Below are 15406 nucleotides of genomic sequence, written 5' to 3' on the forward strand. Positions count from 1 at the left end.
AAGGCGGGCGTCTTCCTTTTGGATTTAATCGTTTCTTGTGTTTCTCAGACTCTTGAGAGCTCACCAGTTAACTCTCATCTTTAAAGTGAGGGTTGTGTGGTGTCGTTAATTCTCTTAGTACGCCAGGTCTTGTCTGGTGCTTTACACAACAGGAAGTCGACTCCACATTGGACAAGATGTCTTCCTCCTCCTCTTCCTCTTCGAGGTCATCGTCACCCAACAGATCTTTTGCAGAGATCGCTGCTGGTGCTGACTTGGGCGACCGCTCAAAGGTTACACCGCAGCATGTGATTGACAAGTTCTGGGGCAAATTCACCACCAAGAACCCGGGCAAGGGTATGTATCTTTGTGTCTTTAGAGAAGCAGCAAACTGATGCTCTACAGCTACAACCGTCATCCCCTCCAACACCTACATCCAGGCTGCTGCCAAGAGAGGCAACAGAGTGACCGCCAGCACCACAGATGCTTCTTACGAAGAGGCTGCGGCCACGTGCCGTGCCAAGGTCGAAAAGATCGTCAAGGAGTGTCGTCGCATCAACAAGAAGTATCGCGACCCTCACTTTGACATTGAGGCCGATCTCAAGTTTGGCCAGAATGACTGTCTCCAGTCTCTCTCAAACGTCGAGGACTGCACCCCAGGTCTTGACATGCAGCCTCAGAGCGTCAAGCGTGTCGGTGACATCTTTGACAAGCCCTGCTTCTACATTGACGGACCTACTACCAGTGACATTAGGCAGGGCCGTAATGGTGACTGCTGGCTCATGGCTGCTCTTTGCACTCTGAGCAACAAGCCTGGTCTCATTGAGAGACTTTGCGTTGCTCATGATCAAGCTGTCGGTGTCTATGGTTTCGTCTTTTACCGGGACGGCGAGTGGATCTCGGAGATTGTCGACGACTATGTACGTGCCTCATCCTTCTGCTTGATACAGCAACTGACAGATATTCTAGCTCTATCTGACCAAGCCCGACTATGACGAGAGTTACCTGGACCGAGTTCTGTTTGATAATGTTGAACGCCTCGACCCAGAGGAGGCATACCGCCGGATCTACCAGTCCAACAGTGGCTCTCTCTACTTTGCACAGTGCCAGCACCCCCAGGAGACCTGGCTCCCCCTTCTGGAGAAGTGCTATGCCAAGGCCCACGGAGACTATGCCGCCATCGAAGGTGGCTATGGTGGTGAGGGTATTGAGGATCTGACTGGAGGTGTCAGCAGCGAGCTCTTTGCCAATGATATCCTGGACAAGGTAGGATCAGCGCACACGCATCTGAACAACATTAGCTAATGGATTTGACAGGATTACTTCTGGAATGAGGAGCTCCTCAAGGTTAACAAAGAGTTCCTCTTTAGCTGCTGGACTGGCGTCTGGGGCACTGGCTGGGGTGACCGAAAGGGTATCATCGAGCTTCACGCCTACTCAATCCAGAAGGCTGTTGAGATTGACGGAAAGCGTCTGCTCAAGCTCAAGAACCCCTGGGGCAAGGGAGAATGGAACGGCCCGTGGAGTACGTAACCTCGTCGATGCTTCGCAACCAGAAGATGCTAACGGTCCCAGGTGATGGATCCAAGGAATGGACCCCCGAGTGGCTTACCAAGCTCGACCACCGTTTCGGTGATGACGGAGACTTTTGGATTTCGTATGAGGACCTTCTTAGAAAGTACCAGTCCTTCGACCGAACCCGTCTGTTCACCCCTGAGTGGCGCGTCACTCAGGTCTGGACTACTCTCTCCGTCCCCTGGGCGCTCGACTACCACGACACCCACTTCTCCTTCACCATCACCAAGCCCGGTCCCGTTGTCATTGTTCTGGCTCAGCTTGACGACCGATACTTCCGAGGTCTCGAGGGCCAGTACCGCTTCGAGCTGACCTTCCGTGTCCACAAGGCCGGCAAGTCTGACTATGTTGTCCGCAGCCAGACGCCCTACCGGATGACACGATCCACCAACGTTGAGCTTGAGCTTGAGGCTGGCGACTACGAAGTCCGCGTCAAGATCAACGCCACTCGCAACGAGTCAGTCTTCCCCATTGAGAAGGTCATCAAGCAAAACGCCAAGTCCCGCCGTGAGAAGCTCCTCCGCATTGGTCTCACCTATGACCTCGGCCACTGCAAGGGCAGATTCGTCGAAACCCCCGAGGAGAAGGCGGCTCGCAAGGCGCACGAGGCGGAGCTTAAGAAGAAGAAGAAGGATAGAATCAGGAAGAAGCTCCTCAAGGACCGAGAGGCGGCCCACTACTTGGCCACCAAGGAGTGGGCGTGGGCAGAGCACAGGCGGCTGAAGAAGAGGGAGAAGGCCAAGCTTAAGGCGGCTGCGAAGAAGCTCAAGAAGGAGGCCCGAAAGGCTGAGAAGGCCGCTGCTCGAGCTGAGAAGGCTGCCCTGGAGGCTCAAGCTGCTGCTGAGGCCGCAGAGAAGGAAGAGAAGGAAGCCGAGTCCACCGACAAGACCGAGAAGGTAGAGACCACTCCCAGCTCTGAGGAGAAGAAGGTTGAGTCTAAGGAAGAGGAGTCGAAGCCACAGGAGCCTCTTACTCCCGAATCTACTGCCGATGATGATGTCGAAGAGAAGGACGAGGAGAAGGGTGACAACGAGGAGGAGGCCAAGGAAGAGGAGAAGGAAGAAAACGAGGAAAAGGCGGAGGAGGGAGATGACGAGAAGGAGAAGGCCGAGGAGTCCGAGTCCGAGTCGGAAGAGGAGAGCGACACCGATGACGGCGCCGCCTCTAGCGTCGGCTCCTTCCGTGACCTTTCCGAACGCGAAATCCAGATCGCCGTCGACGCGTACACCGGAGACATTCCCTCCGACTCAGAGTCCAGTGACTCCTCCTCTGACTCTGACACCAACGAAGGCGACGACGCCGAGAAGGACCCCTGGAACGCCGTCGTGGTCGCCGGCATCCGCGTCTTCCACAAGAGCCTCGGCGACGACGATGAGGACGGCAGCTCCCTCAACCTCAAGGTGATCCGACCCATCACCTACGGCAAAGACAACGACAAGGTCGACGTGGAGAACAAGGGCAAGTCGACAAAGTGCAACACTAAGGTTCTGGACGTGGACGACAGCGCCAAGGATGCTACGCTCATTGGGGACAAGAAGGAGAAGATCAGGTTCATCAAGGGAGAGGGACGTAGGACGTTTACGCTGTAAATGATTTGGACTATTTCGGGATATATGTACAGTGTTCCGGCCATGTGGGGCCGGTATTGTGGGGTTCCCGGCCGCTTTCGCCGATCCCCAGCCGGATATCGGTAAACTTATGAATACATGACTCGTATGCTCTTGCTTATGCTCTTAAACAGTCTCGTTCTTCTCATCGTGCGTGGCCTCGCCATGCTCATTTCCAAACATCTTTCCACCGGGTCCAGACACGCTCTGGCGGTGCTCCCAGGATTCCGTGGGCTTCCACTTTGTGGACTTGCGCGCCACGCTGACCTCGTCGTAGAGCTGGTCGACCTCTTCGAGGGAGAGACCCTTGGTCTCGTAGATGAAGAAGTAGACAAAGGCGATGCAGATGAAGCAGCAGCCGAACCAGATGAAGAAGATCTTGCTCTGGAGGTTGGCCTTGCCGGGGCCAAAGTCGACGAGGTAGGGGGTTGAGTAGGCAATTGCCCAGTTGAGGAGCCAGTTGGTCGCAGTAGTCATACTGAGAGACTTGGCACGGGTCTTGAGGGGGAAGATCTCGCCGGTGACGACCCAAGCAAGGGGGCCCCATGTGGAGGCGAAGAAGAAGATGTAGATGCACACAAACGCCACGGCGGCCTTTTGTCCAGCGAGGTTCTTGACAAAGATTGTGCCGTTATCGTTCTGGCCCGTCGAGAATGTACCTGACATGGCGACGATGAACTGGGACACGCACATGCCAATGGCGCCCCAGAAGAGAAGAGGGCGACGACCCCATTTGTCGATGGCGTACATGCCGGGGATGGTAGAGGCGACGTTGATGGCTGATGTGATCATGGAAATGACGAAGCCGCTCGAGATGCCAGAGTTCTCAAAGTACTTGGTGCCATAGTAGAACTGAACTCTTGTTAGTTATGTACAGGTGAAGTGAATTGGAGGACATACGATAAAGTTGATGCCAGTGAGTTGCTGAAGAGCCTGCAGAGCCATACCAGTAAACTGGCGCTTCAGAATAGGAGGCTTGAAGCAGTCGAGATAAGAAGCCTTTCCAAGCGACTTCTCATACTCGTGGTTCGCCCTCACTTCCGTGAGCTCGGACTGAATAGCAGGATGCTCCTGGGGCAGTCGTCGAATCCTGCCCAGGGCCTTGGCGGCCTCGTCGTGCCGGTCTTGCTTGATGAGGAAGCGGGGCGTCTCGGGGAGGATGCACATTCCGCCAAAGAGGATGAGGGAGTAGGCAAACTGGACGGCGATGGGGATGCGGTAGGAGCCCGTGTCGTTGCGCTTGGATGTGGCGTTGTTGACGATGGCGGCGAGGAGGAGACCGATAGTGATGGCCCATTGGTAGGCTCCTACGATGGCGCCGCGAATCCACTTGGGGGCTGTTTCGGACTGGTAGAGGGGGACTGGGATTTGTTAGAGAGGTTGTGAGTTGAGAGTGAATGGGGACATACTGATGGCTGAGATTTGACCAACGCCAAAGCCGGCAAAGAATCGTCCAGCAAGGAACATAGGGATAGCAGTAGCAGCAGTCTGAAGTGCCACACCTAGGTTGAAGACCCAGGTGGCAATCATCAAACCGGGGCGACGACCGATGTAATCAGTCATAAAGGGAGAAGAGAGGGCGCCGAAGAAGGTGCCAGCAGAGAGAATGGAGACGATGCCAGACTCCTGGGATGTGGTGATGTTGAGGTCGCCGTCCGAATCTCTCCAACCGGTGCTGAAGAGGCGTTGCCAGTAGGGCATGGCAAGGATACCAGAGATGGTACCAGTATCATAGCTGTGTCCAGTCAGTTACTGAAGATGTGTAAGTTTGGTTCATGAACATACCCGTAGAGGACACCACCAAAGGCAACAAACATGCCAATGGCGATGGCAGGCCATGCCTTGCCCTCCTCCTCGGGCTTGGTGAGGGATGCTCTTCGAAGAGTATTCATGGCGATTACTCTTGTTCCTAACGACGACGAGCTGTGTTGAGGGGCCGTTTGGGCTGGAAATTTGGGATGTGCCCCTGAGTCTTAATGAAGATCGACTCTTGGCGAATGAGTTTATGAAAGTTGAGAAGGAGCAAAGAGCTCAATTGTTATTGGGTATAAGCCTGATGAAAAAAGACATGATTTCGAGGAGGGAAGCTCGTGCTTTTAAACTCGAAGGCTTGAAGTTCAGCTTGCGAGATGACCAACGGTCTGCAAGTAAAGAGAATCCACTCCAACATGACGTTTCCTACACGAATTTCCCCCATCGCTTACAACAAAGAGGGGGGGGAAGCTAAAGCTCGGGGAGCTCCAGACTCACCCCGGGCTGACCGCGACTAGGGGGAAATGGGATTTTGGAGATGCGGAGCAGCCGCACCACCACCAGGACTGGGGGATCGCCACCGATGACATTGGCTTTTTTTTCCTGGAGATGGCCTGACAGAGGATGGATACGGGGAAGGCGTTTTGTGGGGGATGAAGGGTGAGGAGAGTGTCACATTGTCAACTTGGAGTGCTCCACATGGGCGTTTCCTTTGACGCCTCGCCGTGATATTGCCTAGCGGTGGTGAACTATGAGGATTGATCTGATGTTTTGAATGGGCTGTTGATGGTCTTGAGCGTTGAATTGTCTCGCTACTTTGGAGAGAGAGGGTGTTGTGCTATGCTACACTTGGTATATGGGAGATAAACAATGGAATACACGCTCAACAATACTTGGTGTTGTTTGCATGTATGAGGAGAATTGCTTGATCCTTGGTCTCAGCTCCCATGCATGACCTTGAACGGATAACTCGGATGCAGAAAAGTCTCGGCAGACGAAACAGAATGCTCCTAGCCACGAGGCCAAGTCAGGATCTCCATCATGATAACCCATGACCATGTAATGAAGATCCCCACAACACAGCAGATGCCGGGGCGAGATGCGGGTCTCCCGAGATCCCACCTCCCCCGGGCCAGGCCGGCTGGGCAAACGCCAAGTTGTAGTATCGTCAAGTGTGGGAAGTTCTTGTCCTTGGCGTTGAACTACGAGCTACTCGATTTGCCACGCTCATGAGCAATTTGATGCTCTTGACCAACGTTCAAGTGATGAATTAGTTGCGATCCTATGAGGGTATGCATGCCAGTCTAACCGCTCAGGCCAAAACCCTCCGGAATAGCGTCGCGCGAGGACCAACGACCGTTTCGGCCCTTTTACGGCACGTCCACTAGGTCTTTTTATTTAGCTTTTTGTGTGGCAGGCCCTGTTGAGCGCTTTGCTGCCCAGTCAGCGGGAGTTGGTCTACACCCATCAGGTGTGAGATTCTTGTTTTTTTGTGGTGGGAGGGAGGCGGCATTTGATTTGGAGTACTCGAGAGAAACCCTTATCCATAGCGTCAACTTTAACCTTTGATTGACTCTTTCCAGTGAAGAGACACTTCTGTGTTTACTTTTGAGAAAGACAATGGTATTGTTGAGACAGAGATCAACGGTAGACGTTTGATCTGCAGGGCATGCAAGACATTCGAAGAACTCTAGAAGCCAATTTCAACATTGATGCTTCAAGCACCAGCGAAGCAGCCTTTTCGTCATGACCGTTGAGAGTAAGAGTGTCAAAAGTGTTGGCGTAAGTGGCGAGATGGTATCTAGGCCATCCCGATCATGGGAGCATCCTAACCTCGACTAACACCATTTGACACTTTCATCCCCAGACCTTGATTCCCCATGGGCTGTCTTATCCCCCGCAACCTGTATTATCCTGGAGATGAAGAAGAGGGGAAGCAAAGAGGATCTCCAAGTCCTGTAGGTTGGGTTGCATTCTCTCCAAAATTCTGACGATGGATCGAAAACTTGGCGATCGCGAAACTCAAAATCACCCCCTACCAATCACCTGTCGGGCCGACATCTCGTCAAACACCAATGACGGCTGTCCTGTTCCTCTCGAGTGTGGACGGAGGCTCCGAGGGCGCACCGTTTCGACGGGCGCAAGGGTCTTGTAGCCTATGGCAGTCTCTTACTCGTCGGTCCCGTTCTCCTCCGAGACTCCAAAGAGCAGACCAACATCTCGACAAACCATCCGATCAAGGACCTCCTTGTCCTTGAGGCTCGGCGGCATTGTGGGGTCAGGCCCGTCTAGACCGGCACTCGAAACTGAGGAGGGCAACCTACCGTAAGACTAGATCTTGTCTGTTGGAGAAGTTTTGCATGATGGGAGCTTGTGGTGTTGTTGAGTTCTCCAACCCTCCTTCTCGAGGTCGGCCCGTTGACCACAAACCATCACTGAGCTGATACTCGAAAACGTTTCAAGACATATCGTCATGCTTGACATGATCATGGCAATGCTGGCTTGCGGAGCCGCGCATGGGAATGGGACGACAGCTTCGGTGTTGCCTCGGACGCTATCCCCAACACCTCCACACTCCGCAGTCTGGACTGTCAAGGTATCCGGCCCCTTGCTGGAGAGCTGAAGTGGATTTTGGGCTGGTATTCAGGCAGGCAATTACGAGGCCTTGAAGAATGAGAGTCTCGCGTGCTTGTCAAGTTCTTCTCATCACATGAGCTTCCTCCGTTCCATCCGCGAGACCATCGGGGTAGCTTCATCGCCCCGATGATGAGATTTTAACAGGACCGGGACTCCTGGTGAGCTGAAGTGGAGTTGGGGTGATATCCAGGGAGACAATGGCGAAGCCTTGGATAATTGGGAGTCTCACGTACTTATCCAGTTCTTCTCGTCACAGGGGCTTCACCCGTTGCATCCGTGAAACCATCGGTGCAGCTTCATCACCCCGATGATGAGATTTTTTCAACAGGACCAGTACTCTACGACAACTCACTCTTTGACCAAAGACCTTGAGTTAACCACTGCTGAGCGATAGCTTCATGTGAGCTCTGTCCTCATCTTTGCTCTGCCGTGCATCGCACCTAGCCCCTGACTTGCCTTAATTGCATCGCAAGTCTCCCTTGACACCGGAAACTACTCAGCTATGGCTGTATGGAGTAGAGAGGAGTTTAAACACTGTCCTTGGTGTTGTCAGTCACTTACCTGCGGTGTTGAGCCAAGTCAGTTGGTAAGCTGTTTGTGTTTGGAATCAGAACGCGGTGGCGAGGTTATTCGCAGCCATCAGCCACTCTCGATTTGTCGGTGGCGGAGTAAATCGCCCCATCCCTCCCTTGAATCTCCCGGTCGTTTCTTCTTCAATATGCTCATCCCTCGTTCCTAGATGCGGTCATCCTAGAAATCGAGGCATTGGCAGTGTCCTCGACGTTGCTCAGCTGCCCCGAGTTTGGAGTGCTTGCTCCGACTTGAGGGACAGTATCTTGGCATGAGTTGATGAGTAGCTCAAACTAAATGCTCATACGCTGTGATTGTTTCATGATCTCCCTGGGCTGCATTACTGTTTCTTAGCCATCCCCGCTCAGACCTCATCGCTAAGCTACGCCATAGAAGTGCCTTGCTAGCATCCGATTCAGGCCTGAGTTGGAACTTGTACAACTTGTAGATACCAAGCAAACTTTGAACTTGGTTTCTCATTTGAGCATACTTGGACGTTGTTTCTTCAAGCTTTTGTTACACCTGATTCGCCGGGCTGTAGCGTGGTGATCGCCCTGCCAAGTCCTTGGCACACTCTGGTGTAAGTGCTCGCCAAGGTCTATCTTGGTACGCACAACATGGGGCTCACTCAGGATCAGTCGTGATTCACATTATGCTATGCGGTCAATGGCAGCCTCAACGCCCAAGCTCACTCAAATCTTCTCTTGCACGTTCAAAAGCATGAGCTGGCGATGATTCAGAGACCCTGTTGAACACTCACCTCAAAAGCTCCCTTTCCATCTCTCTCTCTCTCTCTCTCTCTCTCTCTCTCTCTCTCTCTCTCTCTCTTCAATTCACCTCATCACCTCCACCTCTCATCTTTCCCACTCCCCTTCTCGACATCACACATCAAGACACAACCACCCATCACCCACAATGGTGCAGGTCAACACCCCGTCCGCCGTCGAGGAACCCCTCACGATGAAGCACTTCGAACCCCAGATCGGCATGATGGCCCCTCGACCCAGCGCCCAGAACTGGCGCCGTGAATGCGTCAAAAAAGTTCTCAAAGCCTACAAAAACATCAAATCCTCCATGTCTCCCTCAACCCGACAGGAACTCTACACCTACATTCGCCGCGGCGAATGGATCAGAAGCGCCCGCAACCCGTCCAACTACGCCCTGTTCCGCAGCCTCAAAGGCCTGATACCTACCCGCGGACACGGGCGGTTGTATTATCCTCACCTTTTTGTCTGTCATGCCATCTGGGGGCCCGAGGATTGGGTTGTCAGACTTCTCTATGAGTTCTCTGCTCACTGGGGTGTCCTCTTCAATATGGACAAGCTCACGTACCCCAAGATCGACGATCCTAACAAGGAGTATCTCCTCTTCCTCGGCAAGACCCCCGTCAAGTCTGAAGGTGGGAACCAGGCGTCCATGTCTCGCAACACCCATGCCATGGACTCGGCTCCACGACATGATCGAGGTCCCCTCCCATTGAGACCCTCTGGAGGCGCAGGTGCTCCCGCTGGCAAACAACCTTCGAAGCCGGCCCAGAACGCCCAGGCAACTGGCCAAGTCGCCAAACCAGCTCCACCGCAAAAGAACGAGGATGAAATCAAACAAGAGGCCAGCCGCGTCGATGCCGCCAACCTGCCCAGTGTTGTCCAAGACGCAGTCAGACCCGACAGCGTCAACACAAACCAGGCGCACGCCCAGGCCCAACCGTGCCAAGCAATGCAGGGAACTGCTTGAGAGCACCTCGAGGAATTCAGCTGCGTTGAACACAAGCCGGCGCTACCAGGCGCAGTTGATGGCATGGAATCTACGACAATGATTCAAAGGGAAAGAGGCCATCGAGGCTGGCGACTGAGAGCTCCAGGAGCATAAAGGTCAAACAAGGCGGGATAGAATGAGCGCTGGCCCATGGCGAACAGTACATTATGGCTAATCTCCTAACTCAAATCGCTAATGACAATATACGCTTTACAAAGACTTCATTCCACTCCAGCCAACTTGGGCCTCGGATGCACCGAAATGTTCCACACTGTTATACATAGCTGATGTCCCATGACCAGACCGCCTTCACATCGCCTCATTCTCATGGCTCAGTTGAAAGGCATTGCGCAGTCTCTCGACAAGACCCAAGGCTCGGTTTGCTGTGGTCACGGCTGCCTCATTGTTGGCCATTGATCCGCGAATCTCTTCTTTTATGCCCTGAGTAACTGCAGCAGACTTATCCATGTAGTTTCTTGACTGGCGGGCATGGAGCGCTGAATTCTGGACATATTCCGACATGGTGTTTGAAAAGTGTTCCAATCTCCGGACATGATGCAGTGACCTTTGGGAAAGTTCAATTGCCTGTTGTGCAGCTTGCGTGGCCTGAATAATGCAGGATTGTACATCCAGCACCGGACCGACAGGTCCAGTATTACGGCCAGGCCAGAAGACGGGCAAGTGGCCATGGAGAGGAGAATGTGGTCGTAGGGTGTGAGGATTTGTAGCCATGCTGGGAGGGCCACGAACATGCGCAGGCCGGTCGACAGGGTGAGAGGCTGGTGGAGGCATGTTTGGGATTGCAGTTTGAAGGTGTCCGTTGGGACATATGATGCCCCCAGTGGGAGGAAAACCTGCTGGCTGGTTGAGCAGAGCGTAGGGGGGCAAAGTTGGGTTGAAGTGGCCATGACGTAGAGTCGCCTGGGAGATGGGGCGAGTTGGAACTGCTGTTCGGCTCCTTGGAGGAGGGATAGTCGGATCACCCTGAACAGGACGTGGGATCTCAGGGCCGTTGCGAGCAGGTCGCGTTAACTGGTTGGTGTGGAGAGCGGCTGGAATAGACAGGTCCGGGAAGGTACTGAGAAAGGGTTGGAAGGGATCATGATTTCCTAGTTGTGCAGGCGTAATCAGGTCGGGCTGAGCAGGACGTGGGACCTCATGGTTGGTGCTAGCAGGTTGGGTTGACTCCTTGTCGGCACAAGAGGCTGACATATACGGACTTGGGGATTTAGGGAGAAGTTTGTCATGACTTGTGGACCTATCGCGGGGGGGAACAAGATCCGCCAGTTGGTTGAGGACAGAACAAGCCGAGGCTGGGCCAGTGTGATTAGGCCGTGGGGAGGTCTTGGGGCTCGTGTGAACTGGTTGTGTTGGTTGCTTGAGGAGAGGAGACATAACCAGGTCAACCTGGGCACGCGAGTCCTCAGGGTTGGTCCGATCAGGTCGTGTTGGTTGGCTGACGGCAGAAGGAGGCATGGCCTCTTCAAGATGCAGAGGGTCTATGATGTCGTAGTCGGCTAGAGTTGGAGACTGAGATCTGGGGCGAGGCGGACTTCTACCCCGGTTGGGTTCCATAGAATAGGAAGAGTCCTGAGTCCACGTAGACAGGGCGACAGAATATTCAGAAGAACCAGGACGGCGACTATTTCTGCTGTTGTCATGGTAGAGGTCAGGGTAGAACGGCCGGTCCTCGTGGTACGCGCAGCCCTAATGACTGGCATGTTCTCTGTGAATCCTTTCGAGCTGGTCCGTCTTGTGGCAGGTTGCTTGAACGACAAAGAGGCGACCATACCAGTCCATGGGCCACCTTGACGACGCGTCCTGCTCAAGCAAGAGCCTTCCTTCGGGGTGTTTCGAAACATCCCTCTCGCCGCAGACCCAATCTGTAGTCCGGAGGTAGTTCCACAACATCGAAACGCTCCAGAGTGACATGCTGCGCTTGGCCCTGTCAAAAGCCTTGACGACTCTTCGCACAGATCGTTGGCGCCTGGCGCGGTCTTTGGGGTCGGTTGCCTTTGCGACGTCGGGGATGAACATGTCCTCGGACAGGATGTAATCACTCGCGGATGGGGGGAAACCTTGGACGTCGGACATGATGTATGATGATGTTGTGATTCTGGTGATGGAAAGAAACTGTTGAGATGATGTTGAGTTGATGGAGCAATCAAGTTCAAGCGATGAAGAATGTTGGGTTGATGAAAGAGCCAAGTTCAAGAGATGGAAGAGGAGGGGAGCTCAGGAATAAAAGGGCAACAAGAGCTGTTCTCTTGAGGAAGTGGCCATCATTCATGTCCCGGTGCACCTTCCGCGAGGAGAGCTACGGACAGCGACTACCCTGAATCCTTAGGTACCCATCAACACCATGTTCAAACACCCAAACGCCCAACGATGCTTCTCAGAAAAACTCCTATAGCCATCCCTTGCTTGAACTCAGTCTCTTGTAACTGCTCGCCCTCGGCTGGCCATACTCCCTCGCCGTGCTCAACCCTTGCGACGGCTCCTTACCACCAGTCGTATCCTGAAAGAAGTAGTGGTTCGCACTTGGAGCAAATGCCACCTTCCACGGCACCACAAGATGCCTCTTCTCAGGTCCTCCTCCGCAACTGCCGTTGAGCGCATAGCTCGGCGGGCTGTTGACGGCCAGCGAGAACATGTTTTGCGGCTCCGTAAAGTCGGTCACCAGGCCGGACCGCATGATGAAGTAGAACAAGCAGAAGAGATTGATGGCGAAGACGAGCACGAGGACTACGTAAAAGATGTTTTGCCAGTCGTTTGTGTGGCCTGACGTGTACTGTTGCGTGATGAGCGATGCGTTGAATGTTTGCAGGAACCCAGGGCCGTTCTCGACCCAGTTGTTGGGCGCTTTGTAGTCCCAGTAGTGTCGGAAGGGGGTATCGATGGCGCTAATCATGATGAGGGCGCTTGAGTAGACGGCGACAGCTTCAGCCATCGATGGGAGGTTTGACGGGAGCTTGGGTTCGCGAAGGGCAAGCTGGGTCAGGATACGGGCATTGGAAGCGTTGTTGTTAACGGCACCGCCGTTGAGGTCCATGGACAATCGCCATTGATCAGCGAGCCACTGTCTCTGTCAGCATCTTCCATGTCTCATGCCAAGTATAACTCACCTTCCAGTCCAGAGAAGGAGGAGACCAACCCTGGTCAGGCGGGAATGATCGCCGATAGGCATTTTCGTCCTCGTTATCCTCGCAGTGCGCCTCCATGTTAGCTCCAGCTGTGCCAGAGATGTTGAATTGTGTCGAACAGTTGGGAGAGACCCAGGAGCGCAGCTGGCAGAGTGTGTAGTTCTTGTTTCCGGCCGACTTGCCCAGCATGTAGATGGCGTCAGCTTCGAAAACGGTTCCGTTGGAGAGAAGGTTATAGTCGTAGGGGTACTGCAGCTGTTAGCCAATTGATACTATGCAGAGAAGACAGCAACATACAAGTTGGAACACTGGAGGCCTTCGCTCGTACTTGGGCCCCCATTTGAAGATATCGTCAAGCACTGTTCGGTTGAGATATTCCGGCTTTCCTCCCTTCTTGGTCGGTTGAGGCACTTCGCCAGCCCAGCCATCCCATCCCGTAACTTGATCGCCCATATCCGTCCTGTTGACCAGGGCGTTGGGCCATTCCGTATAGACGAGCGGAGCAAGATCCTTCTTGTCCGCGTCGACACACAGAACGTTGACAGAAGGTGAGACGACTCCAGCTCGGACAGCGTATTCTCCAACCCCGGCGAGGTCATCTGGCTGAAGGATGCCATTCTTCGGCAGGGTCGCAGCGCCGTAGACGCCAGGGTGAGGCAGAGCGAGTGTGACATTATTAATGATTCGCCCTGTCTCCTCGTACTGCGCCGTCACATTGCTGTGCTCCTTCTCAATCCAGGTCGACATCATGGTAGTGTTGTCAAAGAGAAGCGTCGTACCCGTCGGTCGCTTCGATAGGTCATTTCCAACGCTGGTACTGTTCTGGTTGATGTTTGTCCAAGTGCCCATAAAATTCAAGAGGTTGCGATACGACTGGCCCGAAAACTGCACATTCATACACGACTCGGCCGCGTGGATGTCGGTCTTGTCAATATTAAAGAGGTAGGGACAGTCGTGAGAGACGTATTGTGCGTTGGCATACGACGCGCGCACATAGCCCGAAAGCTCCTTAGTTTCCCAGCCTCCGGACTTGAGCTTGGGGGAGACCATGGCGTCGGAGGCGGTGGTGTAGAAGGCTGCTGCGAACGTGGCAGTCAGGGACAGCATGCCGAGGATGGTCATGGACGACGAAGGGAGGGTTTCAAAGTGAGTGATCAGAGAGCCTGGTTGAATGACCCAATTCCGCATTGTCATTTCTGCGAGGGTCATTCCTTGAGCCTTGCGGATAAACGCCCTCCGTGTGAGAACTTGACCCAGGCAGGAGACAAAGACTGTCACAAAAGACATTTCGATCGTTTTTGCAAGAAGCGCGGCAACTGTTGTCGCTGTCGAGGGCACAAGGCCATGTTTTGACGAGATGCCGTGACCCCATCGAGGCTGTACAATAGCTGTGACGAGCCAGATACCGCTCATGACGGTTGAGTATAAGGAAAGAACGTAGATCGTAATGGAGAGCCATCTTGTTCTGCTTTGGTGAATGTCTTGGTCAGAGGAGCAGTGACTTGGAGGTTCGCCTATTAAGGTGAGCTTTGTGTGAGCGCAACACTTGAATCTCTCTTACCGAATTTCTTATAAAACGTATCGTCATCAAAGTCGTCATCTATCACCTCTCCCCTCGGTCCTACAACAGTCGGCGTGCTTTTCCCATCCAAGTTTGAAGACGGTGAGTTGAAACCACGGGCCTGTGTATTAGGTGAATCCTTGAGATTATGAGATTCCTCTGTCGGATTTCCACCGAGTGATGAAGCAGGGTGAGGCACAGCTGGAGTCCAAATCTCAGAAAATGGCTCCGGCGTGCCTTGCTGATTGCTGGTCCTCGCCATATTGGGACTTAGATATGGTTCTGGAGGATAATTCGGTGAAGCGACTGCTGAAGAAGTTGAACCAAGAAGACCGTGGTGCGAACGAGGTGTCTCTGGTGGACTTGATCTTGAAGCCGGAGGCGGGCCCGGTCTCATTGAGATGCCGAGTCCGGATGCGTATGACGAGGGGCCGGAATCGTCGAGATCGACCATCTCGTGGTCACCGCCGGAGGGCATGCGCTGATATCCACTGTTTCCGCGAAACAGATTCAGAGCCGCCTGTCTCGGGGACGCCACCCTCCTCGAAGCTGACGACAGTGATGGGGAGACGGTGTCGTCGGGAGAGGTGAGAGGCCTTGAAGGATCGGCCATTGTGAGAGAGAGTAGGCCCTCTTTTTGTTACAAACACACATCAAGTTTCGCCAGATGAGTCGAGTCGAAGCTGAGGCGTTGGCCCCATGTCAGACTTCTTTTGCGATGGGTGTGAGAATCGCAGGGATTCGATGGTTCGCTCAATTCAGTTTGTTAGAAGTGTGGCGCAAGCAGGGGGTGACCGCGCAACTCGAAGGAATGGGAACAAGAAGGG

General features: G+C 53.7%; 4 protein-coding genes across 4 annotated transcripts; 2 read left to right on the plus strand and 2 right to left on the minus strand.

Moving 5' to 3' along the window:
• Positions 1-176: 176 nt before the first annotated feature.
• NCS57_00897200 (Calpain catalytic domain-containing protein) lies at positions 177-3143 on the plus strand (the record flags this gene model as incomplete). Its single annotated transcript, XM_053058767.1, has 5 exons — positions 177-336; positions 385-899; positions 949-1245; positions 1297-1504; positions 1555-3143. 5 exons carry the CDS (start codon positions 177-179, stop codon positions 3141-3143), a joined length of 2769 nt encoding a protein of 922 aa, XP_052912598.1.
• Positions 3144-3287: 144 nt separating this feature from the next.
• On the minus strand, positions 3288-5053 carry NCS57_00897300 (MFS domain-containing protein; the record flags this gene model as incomplete). The annotated part of the gene is made up of 4 exons (XM_053058768.1): positions 3288-4013; positions 4062-4522; positions 4571-4896; positions 4947-5053. 4 exons carry the CDS (start codon positions 5051-5053, stop codon positions 3288-3290), a joined length of 1620 nt encoding a protein of 539 aa, XP_052912599.1.
• Positions 5054-9035: 3982 nt separating this feature from the next.
• Positions 9036-9854, plus strand: NCS57_00897400 (uncharacterized protein; the record flags this gene model as incomplete). Its single annotated transcript, XM_053058769.1, has 1 exon — positions 9036-9854. The coding sequence occupies one exon, from the start codon at positions 9036-9038 to the stop codon at positions 9852-9854; it is 819 nt and encodes a 272-aa protein (XP_052912600.1).
• A 2428-nt stretch (positions 9855-12282) lies between these two features.
• On the minus strand, positions 12283-15192 carry NCS57_00897500 (uncharacterized protein; the record flags this gene model as incomplete). The annotated part of the gene is made up of 4 exons (XM_053058770.1): positions 12283-12954; positions 13001-13267; positions 13316-14532; positions 14580-15192. The coding sequence occupies 4 exons, from the start codon at positions 15190-15192 to the stop codon at positions 12283-12285; spliced, it is 2769 nt and encodes a 922-aa protein (XP_052912601.1).
• Between the last annotated feature and the right edge of the window lie 214 nt (positions 15193-15406).

The sequence above is a fragment of the Fusarium keratoplasticum genome, chromosome 6 (assembly GCF_025433545.1).
Source record: "Fusarium keratoplasticum isolate Fu6.1 chromosome 6, whole genome shotgun sequence".
In the NCBI taxonomy this organism is placed as follows: Eukaryota; Fungi; Ascomycota; class Sordariomycetes; order Hypocreales; family Nectriaceae; genus Fusarium; species Fusarium keratoplasticum.